General features: G+C 42.8%; 1 protein-coding gene across 3 annotated transcripts in view; it reads right to left on the bottom strand.

Moving 5' to 3' along the window:
• Tbc1d22b (TBC1 domain family member 22B) overlaps positions 1-19842 on the bottom strand; it is an 85205-nt gene that overhangs the window by 32337 nt on the left and 33026 nt on the right. For all 3 annotated transcript variants that reach the window (XM_046450669.1, XM_058581421.1, XM_046450666.1), the window contains 2 exons: positions 18214-18328; positions 459-565 (listed from right to left, as the gene is read on the bottom strand). In XM_046450669.1, coding sequence (XP_046306625.1) covers positions 459-565; positions 18214-18328 — 222 coding nt within the window. The remainder of the gene's footprint in view (positions 1-458; positions 566-18213; positions 18329-19842) is intronic.

Raw genomic sequence — 19842 nt, forward strand, 5'->3', positions numbered from 1 at the left:
GAGCCCAGGATGAACAGGGACCCCAAACAGTGGTGCTCCTGCCTCTCAAGTTCACTGAAACTCGTTAAAAAGTACAAGTTATTGTGTGAGGAATGGCCTGTTCAGTGTTGTAATGCTGTTGCTAATGGCTGGTCACAGCGTTTCAGGGAACAAAGAATTGCCAGAACAGTGTGGTATGAGTAATGCCCGATGAAGTCCTGCTGGGTGTGAGCACAGCCACAGGGCGCTGTGTGTGTGAGGCAGAATGGAGGGGCCTACTCTGAGGACAGAACCCATGCACCACACAGATTTTCTCAGACTCCCAGGGACACTAGACAGATGCAAAGCTAACAGAAAGAGATAAAGGAGGAACCACGGTGGGCAGGGAGCCCTGTCTGATACTGAAGAGCAATAAGGGCACTGAAGGCCTGAAGGAGCCTCTGGACCTAGCTGTCCCCACAGAGGAAGAACCAGCTCACCTGGATCCCATCCAGCAGCTTGCTCATGCACCAAAAGCTGTCAGCTTCAATGCTTCGCAGCATGTCCTGAGACAAATTGGTCACGTCAAAGTTCTCCACATCCTCTTCTGTAAAACAAAAGGTGAAGAAAGTCCAGAGGTCTTTTCTAAAAATGAAGAAAGAAAGAGTCTAGTGTCTTCAACAGGGTCCTTTTGACCAGGGGAGAACCAGGCTAACCTGATGTCAAGGAATTGCACCTCGCCTCCCCTTGTCAGGGGGACAAATGGATCCCAGGGAAGTTCCTGAGGGTTTCATTACAATACTGAATAGGCCATTTCTCACACCAGTCCCACTGGGATCAACAACTCTTTCTCCTCCTCTGCACTTATTCATTCAGCTTTAGAAAGTGATAATTCAGGTCTCGTGTTCAATGAGCTATACCCAGCTCACTGGAGACAGTCTGGAAAATTCTTTGATTTCAAAAATTCTGTGAGCTGTCTTTGCACACTCTCACTCACACTTACACGTAGCAAAAACAGCTGGGATCAGATAGCCCACACAGTGCATTTTGAGGATGGAATCCCTGAATGCTGATAAGACAGACCAGTTCATGCGCATGCATGTGTGCGTGCGAGCGCGCACACACATATACATTCTCTCTCTCCTTTTTATTTTTGGCAGTACTGGGGATTGAGCCCAGGGCCTTGAGCTTGTGTAAATGTTCACCACTAAGCTATACCCTGGCCCTGAACCTATGGTCCTGTCACTGAGAAGTGAAGGTAGTGCCTGAGGGAGGATGGACCCAGACTGTGAGGGCTTCTAGGATTTAATTCCACCAAGTTGGTATTCCCCAAGAGGGGTTCTGTAAAACATCAATTCTATAAGACACTTAAGAAAAAAGGAGTTACATAGACAAAAGCAGTTGAGAAACACTGCATTAAACATCTTGGAGATTTATTTATTAATTTATTTTAAAATATTTTTATTAGTTATTGATTGACTTTATTTATTTATTGTTTATATGTGGTGCTGAGAATCGAACCCAGGGCCTCACACATGCCAGGCAAGTGCTCTACCACTGAGCCACAAGCCCAGCCCAAAATATCTTGGAGGTTCCTCAAGATCACAGCATACATTCTAACCAGGGAAGAACCAGGCTAACTTGATGTCAAGGAACTTGCCCCTCGCCTCCCCTTGTCAGGGGGACAAATGGATCCCAGGGAAGTTTCCGAGGATCTCATTACAACACCAAATGGGCCATTTGTCACACCAATCCCATTGGGATCAACAACTCTTTCTCCTCAGGATTTGAGAAGTTATATGAAAGTCTGTACTAAGTTAACTTGCTTAACTTTGTTTATCCAGCATTTCCCAAGTCTTTTTAATCGTGGGACCTCTCTAGATGGGATCATCTATCAGCTTCTCAAAGGAACCCCACAGTAAGCAATAGGACTGAGAAGCTGTCTGGTCTGAGATAAAGTGAGGAAAATGTAAGACACCCTCAAGAGACCTGAAGAAACTGGGCATGGTGGCACAGCTTGTTCTTCCAAAGACTCAGGAGGCTGAGGCAGAAGGATCTCAAGTTCAAGGCCAGCCTCAGCAACTTAGTGATACTCTATCTCACAAAATAAAAAAATAAAAAGGGCTAGAGATACAGCTCAGTGGTAGAAAGCCCCTGGGTTCAATCCCCAGTAATGCAAACAAACAAACCAAAAAGAAAGAAAGAAAAGAATAAAATCAATCTGAAGAAGGAAAAGGCCTTGGGATATTTCCTTCTGGCCCCTGTTCAACTCTCCCTTCCTGCCACAAAGAGGTGTAGTAGTAAGAAATGTTCTCCTTGTCCAATAAGGCAGGCTACTGCACGCCTGTCAGAGGCCACATGGGAATGTTCAGGCCCTTGAATTCCGCACCAAAGGCAGCTTTTCCCTTAGGCCCACAGGCCCTATTTTGAAAACAAGATGTTCACGGCAGACACTTGTGCTACAGAGAGACATGGCAACTGACAAAATGTATCCAGAATCCTGCCCTTTTACATTATGGGAATGGTTACTAGATCTGAACCTTCTCATGACAGCATATAGATGTAACAACTCTGAAATTCTCACTCTGCTTAAAGAACACTGAAGGCGATTAACAACAACAACAAAATAAATAAATAAATAAATAACTTTTGGAGAGAGTGAGGGTTTCTTGTCAGAAAAACTATGACCCTGGGAATGACCGAAAGGTCCGGCTTGAAGTCTGGCCACAGCCGATACATAAATGTGTAAAGTGCTAACCACAGTATCTGGCACACAACAGACACACTAGAGTTATTTTTGATGAAGTTTATAAGGAATGTATAATGACACAGGAAAGTATGTCACAGTATCAAAGGAAAAAGTAAGGAACAGAACTATTTATGGTAGACTTTCAACTACTGTATATACATTATTTATGTGTGTTTCTATAAGCACAGAAGAAAGACAAAACGTATTACAAGGTTTACAGTGCTTAGTCCCCAGGTGGTATAAATGAAGGATTTTATTGTCTTTGAGCTTTACTAGACTTTTCAAAATTTCCACAATAAGCTAATTTTTGATAGTCCCCCCAAATGCATTATTTCAGAAAAAAAGAGCCACAATTGAGTACACTTGCCTTTTATCACCAAAAAAAGAATAAATAAGATTTTATAAACAACACTAAGCTTGCAGAAACTAAGAATTTAGAGAATGTATAAGAGTCCATTTGAGGAACCCCATTAAAAAACAAAACAAAACCAAGAAATACCATTTGCCTTTCTGTCCTAACTTCAACATTTACTATGTAGTGTTTTGGGGGGTGGCCATATATAGTATTAATTTAGGTAAATGACACTGAGCCTTAAGATTCAGCTCAGAATCTTCCTTTTTCTTTTTGCTTCATATTAAGACCTTTCCAGGTTGCTGTACATATCTCTAGCTCATTTCTGCACCCTTTATCTATCCATTTCTGCAGGGATTGCTTCCAACTCTCATGACTACAATGTCCCAAGGAATTGTCCCCTTTGAGCCTGTATAAGAACGGCTCTGGGTTGGACTTAGGCAGATCATTCTCTGGGCCAGTCTCTCAACAGTGCAGGAGGAAGGAGTAGCCCTTCCTTACAGTAAGCATGGGACACATACTAACCCAGGCTGGGCAGTAGCTCCCTCATCATGAGAATGGGGGGGTACAAGAAAAAGGTAAGGGGCTGGGGATGTGGCTCAAGCGGTAGCGCGCTCGCCTGTCATGCGTGCGGCCCGGGTTCGATCCTCAGCACCACATACAAACAAAGATGTTGTGTCCACCGAGAACTAAAAAAATAAATAAATATTAAAAAAAAAAAAAAAAAAAAAAAGAAAAAGGTAAAACCCACAAGGAAGGTTCCAGATTAAAAAAAAAAAAAAAAAACACCCTCAACTCCTCGGATATACATTTCCCAAAGGAAGATCCAGAGGTCCATAATATTGGAAGATCTTCCCCAACCTGGGCATTCCAGGAGGATTCCAGAATGCTGCGGTGGAGATGCAAGTGGAGCCACAGAGGAGGAAGAGCCTGGGTCCCTGAGGACAGGGGGAGCAGGGCTGTCCCCATAGCCTGTGGTTTTTATTGTCAGACAGAATAGCACCTGGGTGAGGGCACACTCTGAAGCCAGACTGCAGAACTCAAATCCTAGCTCTGTCACCCACAGCTACATGACTTTGGACAAATGACTTTACCTTTCGAGTCTCAAGTCGTCATCTGTTAAGGTGGTAATATCAGTACCAGTGACAGAGGATATTTAAGGATTTAAAAAGTTAATTAATATATGGAAAATACTGACAATAGTGTCTGGGATAAAAAAATGCATTATGTGAATGTTAGCTGGCATTATATTATTGTTATTATACAAGATACAAATATATTGACAATTGAGATATAGACTATTATTTGCCACCAAATCTAATCTTCAACAATAAACCCACCCTCCCAAATTGTACCTTAAAATCAGTCAATTTTCAAAGCTTTCCACTTCTACCTTTTGGTCTTAAGGAGGAAATGCAGGCTGTAGCTCATTGGTAGAGCGCTTACCTAACACATATGAGGCCCTGGGTTCAATCACACACACACACACAAAGCTAATGAAATCTAAATCTTAAAAGAAAAAAAAAGAGGAAATCCAGGCTAATTACATATGGTCACAGTTGGTCAGATGCCACACTCGGTAAGGGCACCAATTCCAAACCTTCAGCTGTGCAGGAAGCTGAGGGACCAACAGGCAAGGTGCTGGAGTATTACTCTGGGGCCTCGAGTTGGGGGCTCGTCTGCCCAGCAGCCCTCTGCTCTCTCGGACAGCGAGGGGGAGTTCTCTTTTTCTGCCTGCTGGGAGGTTAAGATTCACTCATTCAGTCAAAAACTGTGAGCTGAGTGCACCAGCAAGAAGCAGCCGAGAACAGAAGGAGCAAATGCTCTCTGAAGGGCTTCATTCAGCATAAACAATCTGTTCAGAAGGATCATTAAGCGTCCACTTGAGGAAATTCAACACATAATTGAAGCTGAAATGGGAAACCATGCCAGCCGTGCAGTCTCCAGTGAGGGCAGCGTCTTTGGTTGTCATGACAAGTATACGGCAGCCAGGACTCAGGCTGAGGGACTGAGATTTTTAAGGGATATTTTATGGCTATTTTAAGAGGCAAAGCATCCAAAAGGAGGAAATCCAAAAGCTCTTTATAAAAATCAAATTGCCCACTCTGGGCTTGACGAGAACATGCCTATTTATTAGCTGATAAAAGGCAGCTGAGTGGTGGCTCCAGTCAACTGTTTATTTTTCCTGAGGACTCTGAGTCCTGGGCCTGAAGCTGCTTAATATATGCCTCACAAACTCCTTGACAGCTTTGGGAAGAACAGGTTTGGCCCAAACTGACAAGAGTAACACCTATTCACTGCTTCAAGCACTTTCTAGGATCCACCTGAGATCCCAGGGCCATTTTCAGATCTGTGAACCAGTGACTCTGCCTGGCTGGCAGCTGCAGGTGGCCTTTGTTTTCCAAAGCCTTGGATTTGCCTGACCTGTGTCGTTGTTTTCTTTTCTTTTTTTTTTCTTTAAGTAAAAACTGGACTCCTAAGAATACCTTGCATAATATTTTCTAATCACAGAAGGAGACTGAGGAAAACAACAAATAAAATCTTTTTTGGCCATGCGTCTAAAGAACCTCATAGAACAGAAACTTAAACATTTTTTTTTAATTTTTATTTATTTATTTTTATTTGAAGTTGGACACAATGCCTTTACTTTATTTATTTTTAAGTAGTGCCGAGAATCGAACCCAGGGCCTCGCACATGATAAATGAGTGCTCTATCACTGAGCCACAACCCCAGCCCCTGGGAAAACAGTTTTAAGAAAAGTGCCAAAGTGCTGAGGATGCATTTCAGTGGTAGAATGCTTGCCCAGCGTGTACAAGGTCCTGGGTTGGATCCTCAGCATTGTAAGAAACAAAAGAGAAGAAGAAAAGAAAAGAAGTGCCTAGGACTTCATCTGATCAATTCTATAAAATTTCTAAGTGGTTCAAGCACTATACACACTTATTGTGGGTGCTGCTCATCCATCACTTTCAGGCAAGGACCTGGCAATACTGCCACAAACCTTCAGTATGTACAACAGGGTGCAGTGGCCCCCTGGACAAACCAGGAAAGCCAAAGCACCTGACATCTATGTCAGGGGAGTTGCTTTCTGAAGAGGAGATGTTGCTCCAGAGGTGGGTAGAAGGAAGGCTTACTATGAGGCCCTGGCTCTGCAGCACCAGGCCCATGTTTCTGCCTGTCAGAGGAGACATGAGATTCTGAAGATACAAGGAAGAACCTGACCATAGAACCTTCCTGACACTGCACCTGTCAATCAGGGCAGCAACTAGTAACTCAGAATCATATGAACTCTGGCTATTCAGCATGGGTGTTCTTGTGTCACAACACCCTGGTTAAAATTACTTTTAAAAACCAATATACTACTTTGTATACAACCAGAGATATGAAAAAATGTGCTCTATATGTGTAAGATGAATTGTAATGCATTCTGCTGTCATATGTAACAAATTAGAATTAAAAAAATAAAATTAAGGGAAAAAACCCTAAAATATATATATATATATACTAGTGGGGTGTGATGGTGCACAGTGTAATCCCAGCCATTTGGGAAGCTGAGGCATGAGAACTGAAAGTTCCAGGCCAGCCTCAGCAACTTAGCAGAGACCTTGTCTCAAAATAAAAAATAAAAAGGGCTGGGATATAGCTCAGTGGTAGAGTGTCTCTGGGTTTAATTCCTAGTACCAAAACAAAACACTAATGCACCTCCAAGTCTCTTTACTTTCCTTAGGTTCCTATACTGCTTTTGCTTTCATTCAGTAAACAGTAGAAGCTCCTGGGTAGGTCAGCCTCTTGGCACTGCTGTGGGACCCAGATTATGAGCCCAAACACATAAATGTTCAAGTTAAGGGCACAAAGGAAGAGCAAAGTCCAGCACAAACTAATCTTCTACGACCTGCCCAAAGACCACTCACCCACAGTGGTGAATACCACCCCCAGTCACACTGAGTATTTCCATCACCCCAGAAGTTTTCTCATGCTCCTCCCAGTCAGCCTTCCACCAGAGGCATCCTTTGTCCCCATCTCTATCGCCATAGATTAGTTCTGCCTGCTTATGGACTTCAGATACATGGAATCAGACAATACGTACTTTTCTTTATTATCTGGCATCTTCTGTCCAGCTTAATGATTTCTGAGATTTCCGTGTTGTTACATCTATCAATTGTTTGTCTTTCACTGCTGAGTACTATTCTCTGGTATGAACAGTTGTTAATGGATATTTGGGTTGTTTTCAGTTTTCATCTGTATGAATAAAGTTGCTATGAATATTCTTTTTTAAAAAATACTTTTTAGAGGGTTGTGGCTCAGCGGTAGAGTGCTCGCCTAGCACTTACAAGGCCCTGGGTTCGATCTTCAGCACCACATAAAAATAAATAAATAAAACAAAGGTATTGTGTCCATCTACAACTGAAAAATAAATATTTAATAAAACTTTTTAAAATTATAGATGGACATCTTTATTTAATTTATTTACTTATATGTGGTGCTGGGAATCAAACCCAGTGCCTCACACCCGCTAGGCAATTGCTCTACCATTGAGCTACAACTCCAGCCCACTATGAATATTCTTGAACAAGTCTTTTGGGGGCTATCGGTTTTCATTTTCATTGAATAAACAATTAAATGTAAAAGGCAGAGCTTTTTGCCTAATTTGTTTATGGTCGTAACCCTAATGCCTAGAGCAGCCACCGGCACAGCACAGGTGCCAGCAAACCCTTGCTTATGCGTGCTGGACTCCAGTTCCATCCCTTAGGAAGGAGAACTTTTGGCCAACTCAGCCCAGAGAAGTGTCGTTACTGCCCTCCAGTGGCCAAGCCCAGCAAAGCGTCACAAACTCGGTGTCCAGCAACATTTCCAGGGAATTTTCATTCTCTCATTCATCTAGACAGACACGTGGGGAAGGCCTATTTTAGACACCAAAATGAAAGTACTGGGAATATCAAGAAACTTAAAATAGTCTCTGGCCTCCAAGAATGATAGTCTGGTGGCAGAGGGCAGAAGGGAAGCACAATCCTGGTGTGGGAAGTGGGAGAAGCGAACAGGCTGTGGTGTGCTACTGGGTAGGAGGAGGGCATGCGCCTGAGACGAGGGGTGCTGGCGGAGTGGGCGTGGGGGAAGGCTTCCAGGAGGAGGGAGAGTCTTAAGACATGCATGAGGGTTCATCCAGGGATAAGGAAATGGTGGAGCACAAGGCTCTCGTTTTAAGGAACGAGGTGGGAGCAGCCTGCACAGGTCCTTGCACACTAACTTGGAGAACCCCGCTGCTTAAAATTTTAGTTTTTTGAGATGGGGTCTTTGTGTTGTCCAGGCTGGGTCTGAACTGGGCTCAAGTGGCCGCCTGCCTCAGCCCCCCTGGAACTACAGGTGTGAACCACTGCACCCTGCTGAGAACCTGGGCATTTCACCAGCAGGTGATGGAATGTTCGGGCTTTTAGGCAGAGGAGCTGCGTGGGCAAGCAGGTGTGGAAGACAGGCTGAAGGGGCCAAAATGAGACAGAAAAATCTGCTTGGCCATTTTGGCAATTCAGACCTGACCAAGGAGTCAAAAGAACAGAGAGGAAGAAACAGATTCAAAAAAGATTTGAGACATAAAATCATGAGTGTTGTAATTGACACAGAAAAATGAGCAAAGAGAATTATAGGTAATTCTTAGCATTTCTGAATTTGGTGACAGGAAATATAGCCAATTGAGAGAAAAGGGTTGCTAGGTGAGGGAAGAAGAGGAGATAAACAGGTTGGAGAGCTGAGGGGTAGCAAATATTGCCAGTTTTCTTCAAATTGTTCCTTCTTACCTCCTTGTTAATCAGCTCCCCAAGGGTATTTAATAGGACCCTTAGGTACTGGCCACCTGGGCACTAACATCATGTACAGTTTGGGGATATGTTCTTAAATGGAAGGAGTATACTTTTTTCCTTTGTTCTCTGTGTTGGCTGGAATACAGGTACAGTGGCTGGAGCACAAGCAGTCCCTTGGATCATGAGAAGAAAACCACATGGCTAAATATGGCAGAACAAGAAAAGAGAGGAGTCTAGATCCCTGATATCTTGGATCAGCATTTAAGTCCTAGACTACTTTCCTCTGGACTTTTAACATGAAAGAAATAAACTTTCCTATCTTAGTTATAGCACTGTTATCTGGGATCCTCTGTTGTGTGTAAATGTGCTAATCCTAACCCATTCCCTATGAGATATGTGGGTGGAAGTGTCACACAGGGAACTGGACACAGTCACAGATCTGAGAAGGACTTCCCTCCAGGGAATTCCACTGCTATCCTGCTTCTAAATAAAACCTGCAGTGAAAACCCTACTATGCTACTGCATCTGAAAAGTTTTTTCACAACTGGTCTCACATTTTGCCTTGAAAGAAACTAACCAGGCATCATTCCTCTTCTAAAACCAGGACACATCACGAGCTCTGCTCTCTGCACACCACTTAGCAGTTACTGTTAAGCAGTTTATTTTGATGATGATCTCACTGTCAATCACACGGGCTCTTAATATGTTCAGAGCTGGATCAATAACACACCTAAGCCCAAATGCTCAGAGGTGAGACTCTAGAGGTATACCACAGACTCACAGATCCAGTCCAGAGACTCTCTCTTCACCATGACCCTCTAGCATTTCACCAGTGAACCTGGGCACAGCTGATTTATCTGCAGAGGAGCCACTTTCACAGAAGCAGCTGCCTTCTGCAGATGGAGAAGCTGCCTGGGGGCCAGGCTACAGACTTCCCTCCCAACTTCCTCAAAAGGGAGACACCAGATCTCCCCGTTTTCAACTATTTTACAACAAACATGATAAAAGTGATAGAGGTTGTAGAGAATGGACAGGGAAAGCGATGAGAGAGACCAAACAATGTCCTGGGGCACATGGATCCTGTAGCTCTACTGGGGCCGATTCCCCACACCATGGTCAGTGGAATGGGGCAGTGGAGTGACATCTGCACAGGATGACAGGGTGGCTGTATGGTGTTCCATGGGGAAGGACAGCCAAGGCCTCCTGCAGCAGGGAGGGTCACATCAGAGGGGTCAAAGCAAAAAGCCTTGTATACCAGCTGCCTTATCAGGATGTGGTGCCATTAGAGACGTGGAGAAAAGCAGCAATATTACCGAACAACAGAACCATTGTTGAAGACAGCAAACAATGTTGTACTTCTGTTAAGAAAGGCCTTGAGGCTGGGAAGAAATCCTACTGACTTCACACACAGTTGAATGCTTGCCCAGCATGTGTGAGGCCCTGGGTTCGATCCCTAGAACTAAAAAAGCAAAACCAAATAACAAAACAAAAATCTTAATTTATGTCTATCGATTGATAAGTAGATAAATTTAAGGTGTAGCATATCATCATCATGAAATATTTGGCCACAAAAAGGAATGAAATATTAATACATGTCACAATGTGGCAAGTCCACAGAGACAGCTGGTGGCTTAGTCTTTTGGGGGCTGTGGGGTAGTAGTGGGTGGTGCTGGGGATTGAACCCAAGGGCTCACACACACTAGACAAGAATTTTACCAATGATCTACAGCCTCAGCCCCAGGGTTTCTTTTTGAAGTGATAAAATGTTCTAAAATTGATTGTGTGGTTATACAATTCTGAAAATGCACTAAAAACTACTGAAATGTACACTTTTAATGGATGAATTATATGGTATATGAATTATATATCTCAATAAAGCTACCAAAGAACACCCATAAAATTTAATTTAAAATTACTACAACTCCAATAAAAATTCTACAGGGTCCCCCCACCTCCTAAACTTGACAAACTGATTCTAAAGTTCCTCTGAAAGGACTTGGAGGACATTTTACTAAATGAAATAAGCTATTTACAGATGGACAAATACTAATGATTGCACTAAGAAAGCAGCTAGAACAAGCCAAGCTCACAGAAACAGAGGAAAGAATAGTGGTTGCCAGGGGCGAGGAGACAGGCAGTTGCCATATTGTGGGTACAAAGTTTCAGTCATGCAAGATGAATACTTTCTAGAGATCTGCTGTGTAACACCGTACCCACAGTTGACAATACTCTATTGTGCATGTCAAAATTCATTAAGAAGGCAGGGAGTGGTGACATAGTCCTATAATCCCAGCACTTTGAGAGGCTGAGGTAGAAGAATCACAAATTTATTTGAGACTCTATCTCAAAATTAAAAAAAAAAAAAATCTTCAAGAAGGTAGACTTCATGCCAGGCACTGAGGCACTGTAATCCCAGAAGGAAGATCACAAGTTCAAAGCCAGCCTCAGCAACTTAGTGAGGCCCTCAGCAACTTAGTGAGACCCTATCTTAAAATAAAAAACAAAAAAGGATGTGGCTCAGTGGTTAAGTGCCTCTGGGTTCAATCCCCTGCTACCAAAAAAAAAAGAGAGAGAGAGAGAGAGACTTAATGTCAAATGTTCTTTATCACAGTAAAATTTTAAAAAGATAAAAATAAGTAATTAAAAAGTTCATCTGAAAGAAGATCCAAGACAATTTTCAAAAAAGGATGAGAGTGGAGCCAGGTGCAGTGGTGCACACCTGTAATCCCAGTAACTTGGGGGCTGAGGCAAGAGGATTACAAGTGTAAGGCCAGCCTTAACAACTTAGCAAGACCCTGTCTCAAAATTAAAAAGAGCTGAAGATGTAACTCAGTGGTTGAATGCCCCTGGGTTCAATTCCCAGCACAACAACAAAAAGGATGAGACTAGTTCTGGATTTAAACACACACACACACACACCACAAGATAAAATAAACCCAGCTCTCTCTACTGACTGATCACCATGGGAGCGGCTTCCCTTTGCCACACTCTTCCGCCATGATGTCCTGCCTCACTTTGAGCCCCAAGGAATGGAGCCAGCCACTTAGGAAGTGAAACTTCTAAAACCATGAGTGCCCCAAAACCTTTCCTCCTCTACAGTTGTTCTAATTGGGTCTTTTAGTCACAGCAGTGAAAAGCTGACTATAACAGAAATTGGTAGCTAGAAGTGGGGTTATTGCTGTGACTAACCTGACCTTGTGGTTCATAAGTTTTTGGAGCATTTTGGAATTGGTGGGAAGAATTTTGAGATGCTTAGCAGTGCAAGCTGGAAATGCTTTAGACTGTTGTAAGTGGTGATAAACCCATGCCTGGCTTTTCCTAACCAGATAACAACCCTCTCTGAAGCTCTAATGACCCTCATAAATTCTGTGTTATATAATTGGTTGATAAAGCTTTTTGTTCTCAGTTCCCATCCATCTTTCCAAATACCCTAACGTGCTAATAATCGTCCTAGCCAGCTAAAATATTAACTAGGCTTAGTGTTATGCTTGTCAAAATTTTGTTACTGTAAGTTCTCAAACCCCCCTTTGTATAACTTTCTGTGCTATAAAGCTGTGCTCCTAGAGAGCTGCAGGGCTGTCTTCTGTTCCCGCGATTTTTGGGAGACACATTGGCAGATAGAAATTATAAGCTTGCTTTAATTTGATTTCAACTGGAGTCAGTGGTCTTTTCTTTGTGTTGTGGTCTAATAGCGGAGCTTAATGACCGATTCTGGTGGGAGCTCAGAAGATGAGAATGGCAATAGGACCATGGACAGGGAAGAGAGGGATCAAGAGGGTTCAGAGGAGGACTGTAACGGAATTTGGAGTAGAGGCCATTTGTGTTATGTTCTGCCTAAGAAGGTATCTGCATTTTGCCCTCCTGAGACTTTCTGTGAGGCTGATTTTAAAAGCAATGAACTTCTTAATCTGGCAGAAGAAATTCCTAGGAAGCATAGCATTCAGGAAGTGGCATGGATAGTGCTGGTGGCTTTTAGTCAAATTTATTGTGATAATCAGGAGCAGAAAGATTTGGAAAACATGAACTTGAATGATGAGAGTAAAACTAGGGCTAAGGAAGTTGTAATTGTTAAAGACAGAGTACTGCCACTAATGAAATGCTAAAGACTTTGCCCAGAGTCAAAGAGAAAGATGGCTTGAGGGCATCTCAGGAGCTGGCAAGACCACACCCAACTCAAGTTCAAGGGAGTAAAAGTGAAAATTCTCGAGACCAGTGGGGCACCCCTTCTTGCACAAGGGGGCCTAGGAAATTTTTTCAACATGTTCAGACACTTTGCAGCTACTGCAGCCAGGGTCCCTGGAGGCTGGGCTACTGCTTGAGATGGCAGCAGACCTTGGTGTCAACGTGATGCTGGTTCTGCAGGAATGCAGGATGCTGGAGTCAGGGGGTCATGGAGACTTCTACCAAGATTTCAAAGGAAGGCCTGGCAGGCCAGGCAGAGTACAGCAGGATCTGCGTCCCTGCAGGCACCCCCTGAGAAATCAAAGTGTGCAGATGTGAGGAGAAAGCTGAAGCTAAAGTGGACATCCCCGAGATTAAGACATGCCAGTAACGTGCTAATAATCGTCCTACGAAAGCTGCAGGAGTAGAACAGAGATAAGCCAAAAAAAAGGCCACTTGGGCTACAACAAACAAGCTCTTTGGAGAAGACATCATGCCATGTGCTGCAGATGCTGGATACAGAACTACAGAACCTGTTTGTCCAGCTGGATTTCAGTCTTGCTTTGGTCCTATCCCTTTTTTCTATGTGCCTAATTTTGTGAATGAAAATGTTTACTCTGTGCCATTATATATTGGATACTTGTAAATTGTTTTTAATTTTATAGAAGCTCACAATGTGAGATTGCCTTGAGCCTCAGAGAAGACTTTGGACTTGAAATTTGAGCAATCTCAGAACTATTAAAACTATGGGGACTCTTGGGAATAGACTATATATATTTTGCATTTTAGATAAGTATGAGCTTATGCAAGAAGGTTCAGAGAATAAATGATTGGGTTGTGAGAGCCTTAGGTCAATCAGTGAATTGATCCCCTGATGGGATTAAGGGTGGTAACTGAAGGCTGGTAGGGTATGTTTGGAGGAGGTGGGGCACTGGGAGCCAAGATCCTGCCTCACCTTGAGCCCTGAGGAGTGGAGTCAGCCACTTAATGGACTAAGACCTCCAAAACCATGAGCCCCTAAATAAACTTTTCCTCCTCTACAGTTGTTCTGGTAAGGTCTTTAAGCTGCAGCAGCAAAAAAGCTGATTAAAAACAATGCAAAACAATAAATACGTGTCCTACCATACTAGGCTATTAAAAAAATTAAAAAATAAAAAAACAAACAAATAAATCCAAGCCCTGTGGTACTTGGATTTTAATAAATTTATAAATTTATAATATATTATAAATACTATAAACAAATATTTTGTATCAATGAAAAAACAATGTACTATTTATTAATGGTATTGAAACAACTAGTCCTCCAATCAGAATAGTCCCAACTCCTGCCACACAAAAAAATAAACGATTAATGGAAATTTTAAAAGCTAAGTGTAAAAATGATACCACAGGAGTATCAGAAGAAAACAGTGTAGAGTATTTTTACAATCTTGGAGTGAGGAAGAAAAGATTTCCTAAGCAATCCAAATACCCTAAAGAAGATCTTTCCTTCACAGTCTTCATCATAGTGTGGCTCCACAGACAGGGCCCACTGTTGTCTTCTTTAGTCACTAGTCCCTGGCACCTAGCGAGAACTCAATAAATACCTGCTGAATGGACAGAGCTGACTATATAAAAATTAGTAAGTTCCATATAAGAAGACACAATAAACAAAATTTAGAGATAAATGATGGCCAGGGGAAAAATATTAGGTTGAACCATCAAAATTCTCATGTAGGGAAGTGAAAAATAATTGAGCATTACCAACTTCATGATGCCTCCACTACCTCCACCAACACACACACACACACACACACACACGTTTTTTGGTTTGGTGGTACTGGGGATTGAAACCAGGGCACAGTACATGCTAGGCAAGAACTCCACCACTGAGCTATATACCCAGCCCTTTTTATCTTTTGAGAAGACAGTCTCGCTAAGTTGTCCAGGTCAGCCTTAACCTTATGATCCTCCTTCCTCAGTCTCCCGAGTCACTAGGATAGGGGAGTATGCCACCCTGCCTGGCCTCAACTTTTTTTTTTTTTTTTAACTACTTTGGATCAGAGAATGTTGTAGGGAGAGCCTTTAGATCTGCAAGGACAAAGACCTCAATTGAGATATCTCCAAGTCAAATAGCAAGAATTAAGTTTTTTTTTTGTTGTTGTTTTTTTTTGAGAGAGAGAGAGAGAGAGAGAATTTTTTTTAATATTTATTTTTTAGTTTTCGGCAGACACACATCTTTGTTTGTATGTGGTGCTAAGGATCGAACCCAGGCTGCTTGCCAGGCGAGCGCACCACCGCTTGAGTCATATCCCCAGCCCAAGAATTAAGTATTAAGGTCAGAAAATCCAGATTTGAATTTGGGAATCTCTTTAAATCTCTGATCTTTGGATTTCTCTTCTGTAAAGCAGGTTGGTACATCTACCTTAAAGAGATATTTGGTTCTACTAAATAAAATCAGGTTTGTCAAGGTACTTTAGAAAAGGTAAAGTGATTTAAAAATCAGGATGCTATTACTGCTTGGGGTGGCAAGGCCCTAGGGTAAAAAACAAGGGCTAAAGCGACATATTCCTTAGGTGAAGAAAGATGGATGGGAACTGAGAGATTCAAAAAGCTTTATCAACCAACTATATAACACATGGACCTAATCTGGACTCTATTCAATCTGTTGAATAAATTTATAAGAACTGGGAACTTATGGACACTGGTTGTACATTAGATTATATTAAAGAGCTATTATTACTTTTTAGATGTATTATAGCTGTGTTTCCTTGTCTTATTGTTTCAAAATAATTTACAAGGTGAAGTGGTAGAGAATTGGCAAAAGTGTTGATAAATAAAACACTGTTAGAGTTGGGTGATGGATATAGTGGGTATAAAATATGATTTTTTTTTCTGTTTTTACATGTATTTGAAATTTAGCATGATTGGATATTTTGGGCCCCTCTTTCTAGGTCAGGAGGTCCTGAAGACCATGTGAGATGAGCTGTAGAAGTGAGACTATGCAGGCCAGCCTAGACTGGCCCTTCGGGAAAGCAGAAAGGCCCACCCTGAGCAGATGCCACAGGTCAGCAATGGCTTCCCTCGTTGACAGGTGCAGCTGATTGTCAAATACTAGGATCAGAAATCAGTTCTATCTATCACAGAAAGGCAGGAGCTTCATGGAACAGATGGGGTTGAGGTAGGAGCGAGATGAGCATTCTTGGAAAGTAAATGGAAGCTTGGTAGAAAATACAAATGATGGCTAACAAGGTAATTAAATATCCAATCAGAACTATAGCTGTATGTGTGAATGCATGACCAATGTGATTCTACAACCTATACACTCAGAAAAATGAGATATTATATCCCATCTGATTCAAATGTATGATATGTCAAGGTCATTGTAAAAAAAAAAAGTCACTGGGCATATCAGCAGATAAATAAAGCTCAAGAGACATAAAAAAAACCCAAAACTATAGCTGTGTTCTTAGCATGTAAGAGGAGGAAAAGAGGGAGAGAGAGGGAGACGAGGGAGAAAAGGTAAAAGAAGGAAGAGCAGGAAAGAGGAAGAAGAAGAAAGCAATGACTATTATAAAAAACAATTCCCAAATTCCAATAAATTAGCTGAACTACTTTCTTTTTTTGCTACTGAGTATTGGATCCAGGGATGCTTTAACACTGAAATCCCCAGCCCTATTTATTTTTTATTTTTGAGATAGGGGCTCACTAAGTTGCTGAGGTTGGCCTTGAACTTGTGATTCTCCTGCCTCAGCCTCTCGAGTCACTAGGATTACAGGCAGGCACCACCATGACAGACTTGAACTACTTTCCTAATACAGTTTAAACCACAGTAGAATTAAGTTGCCTCCTAAAGTTGACCTATTATTCAGGGAGTGATAAAGTGCTCTAGAAAAGGCTTTCTTATGTTTCTGGAAGCTAAATTTTAACTAGTTGTGCTTTCTTCTTAGGATCACCTGAAAGAATGGACAAGAATGACCTTCCACCCTCACTCCCAGTTCCGTGCATGTGTGTGCGCGCACACGCGCACACACGTGCATGCACACATGCTTGTAGAACTGAGGACTGAACCCAGGGGTACTCTACCACCGAGGCTATAACTCCAGGGCCCCCCCGCCTTTTTTTTTGAGAAAGTACCTCACTAAGCTGCTGAGTCTGGCCTTCAACTTGAAATCCTCCTGCCTCAGCCTCCTGAGTAGCTGCTGTTACAGGTGTGTGCCACAATTCCAGGCCTTACCACCAGTTCTACCTTGGCTGCTGCTATTTAAGCAAAAGAAGGGATGATATTCTGTTGCCTTAACTTTTTGAGACTGTCTCAGCAAAGACCATCCTTTTGTTTCCCATCAGAAAACCTGAACTGGATGGACCTATTCCTCCAAAGCCCCAAATAACTCATCACCCCAGAGCCTAAAGTAAAAGGTTCTAATTCTGGTTCTGCCACCAGTAAGGAGGCAGAAGCCCTCAGAACACACCTGTGAAATGAGGGCCTGCAGGGGATGATTTTCCAAGTCCCTTTCCACGTTCTTATTCCTACATGAGCTTCTCTTGCCCTGACTAAGGAAACAAGGCCTCCGTGTCCCTGTGAACCTCTAAGCACAAGTCATCAAGGAAACCAAAGAGGAGAAACAAGATCCTCAACTCCTTTCAAGACTCTGCTTCATTTAGGGGGGACCATTGCAACCATAAATCACCCATTCTCCAAAGTGAGGGGAACCCAGTGGGGCAAAGGTGAAGAAGGAAGGTTAGGAATCAAGGTCCTGGGGTTCTCCCTGGCCCAACTTGTCTCCTCCAATACAAGCTGGATTCTCATACCCCAACTTCTTGTCCCCTATGTGTCCATATCCTGTTCCTAAGATCTAGCACATGAACTGAAATGTAAAGGCCTGATGCACAACCCAAAATGCCAACACTTATGGACGGGAGCCTGTGTCTGAGTTCAAAGTAATCCTAAAACAACCTCAAATAAGCCATCAGACCATTTTGTTCATGGCAGAACATAAATACATCACCTTTTTCATTCTTATGACAAAACAGGTCTTTTGAGGTGAGACCTGTGATCATCTCAAGAGATAAATCCCAGGCTGGTACCACTGTTAAACATTCTAAAGCCACTATCTGTCTTTTTTAGCAGGACATACTGGCTGCACTCTTGGGAGAAACAAACAAACAGATGGCAGATGAGAAAGAGTGACAGCTCGTTCAACTCGGTGCTCATGCTTCTTACCCACATATTCTGAGAGGAAGACGACAAAGAACGGAGTGACCAGGTCATTAATTCCCTGGACATACCCACTGGCAGGGTGTCGGATGGCCCAAATAAATAGAATTCTTTCAAAGATCTAGGAAAATGAGAAAGAAAGAAGACGCGAGTGTTAAATCACGGGGACACACTCCCGCCCTCCACTTACCTACCACACAGTTTATCTCGGGATTGGTGTAGAATTTGGGAGGAAATTTTTACATTCTGTGGGACAAAGGAAGATATAAATGCAGAGTTTCTAACGCACTAATTGTTTTTATGGTAATTATTGCCCTTTATTTTTTCAGTATCTGGTTCCCGTGACATAAAATTGGGAAAAGGATAGCATAGTGACACAAATGACTTAGAAACAGGCTCACTATGGATGTCACTAATCCAAGCCAGCACATTCTCATTTCTGGATGCTGCTTCTCTATTCCCAGGATCAAGATGTCAGAGCATTCTAGTCTGATACCTTTCTCTAAATCTTTTTTGGTCATCACAGAAATTAAAGAGGAAATACCTTCTCCACCACCCCCTCACCCTGCTGAGAAGGAAGGAGATCTAGATTTAGTTCCATTCTTGCCTGACTAGGAACAAGTGACAGACTATACATGCAGGAAGTCCCTTCTTATATCAGGATGCAAGCCAGACATCTGCTAGAGTTAGGAAGTCAAAGAAATCAAATTCTACGGACTCACACAGCTGGGACTTTGAAAAAGAGAAAACTGCTAGGGTCCCCATAGGAGAACCTCTGGGGTAAAGTATATTGGTCACAAGAAGCCATATGTCTAAGCCGGGGATACAGAAAACATCTTTACAGCCCCTTATCAGAGTCCTGCCCCGTCCAATCCAACTAGATTCCCCTCTGCTTGCATTAGGCCCTCGGGGCTTCTCCTCCCTATTTTCTTCATCTGAAGACACCTGATGTCTGGTTTCGTCCTGTTGACCACAATTCCTGGGCCAGACACATTCTTGAGAATGTTTTTTTGACTGGGCTGCCACACCAGAGGAATGGCAGAGGTGACAGTTAGTGTGTGCAGGTGGGGAAGGAGTTCAGAGGCCTCCCTAGCACACACACTCTGTGGGTTTCCAGCAGCTAGCTCTGGGGTCAGTCCTAAGCAGGCAAGGTCTTCTAGGGAGACCAAGAAAAAGGAAATGGTTATATGGTTTTGGAGATGGTTATTTAATATAGGAAAACATCTACAGACACAATAAAGGATGTTTCTCAGCCCCTATGTCGGATGGTGGGGTCAGAGAGGGCTGAGAAACAGCCTCCATGCAGTGAGAACAAAGCCCTGTCAGGAAGTGAGCGGTCCCTCTGCCTGCACTACACTCACCCGCTTGCTGTCTGTGGTGTGGGGAAGGGTGTGGGGCACTCGTTTATATCAGGCCCAACACTAATGGGAGCCTTCTTGCAAAATGACCTCTCGCCTTTCTTGAAAACACAGCTCGAGCTAGACCAAAATTATTTCAGAAAATCTCAAGAATTCTCTGCCCCTCTTTGCTTCCCTGCACCTCTGTGGCCTTTGTCTGTCTGGACACCTTTTTAACAAAGCTCCTCCAGGGGCTGGAGTGTGGCTCAGCGGTACAGCACTTGCCTGTCCCCAGGGC

Source organism: Marmota monax, unplaced genomic scaffold (genome assembly GCF_021218885.2).
Source record: "Marmota monax isolate L192 unplaced genomic scaffold, Marmota_monax_Labrador192_F-V1.1 WCK01_AAM20220418_F8-fsc00127, whole genome shotgun sequence".
Classification (NCBI taxonomy): domain Eukaryota; kingdom Metazoa; phylum Chordata; class Mammalia; order Rodentia; family Sciuridae; genus Marmota; species Marmota monax.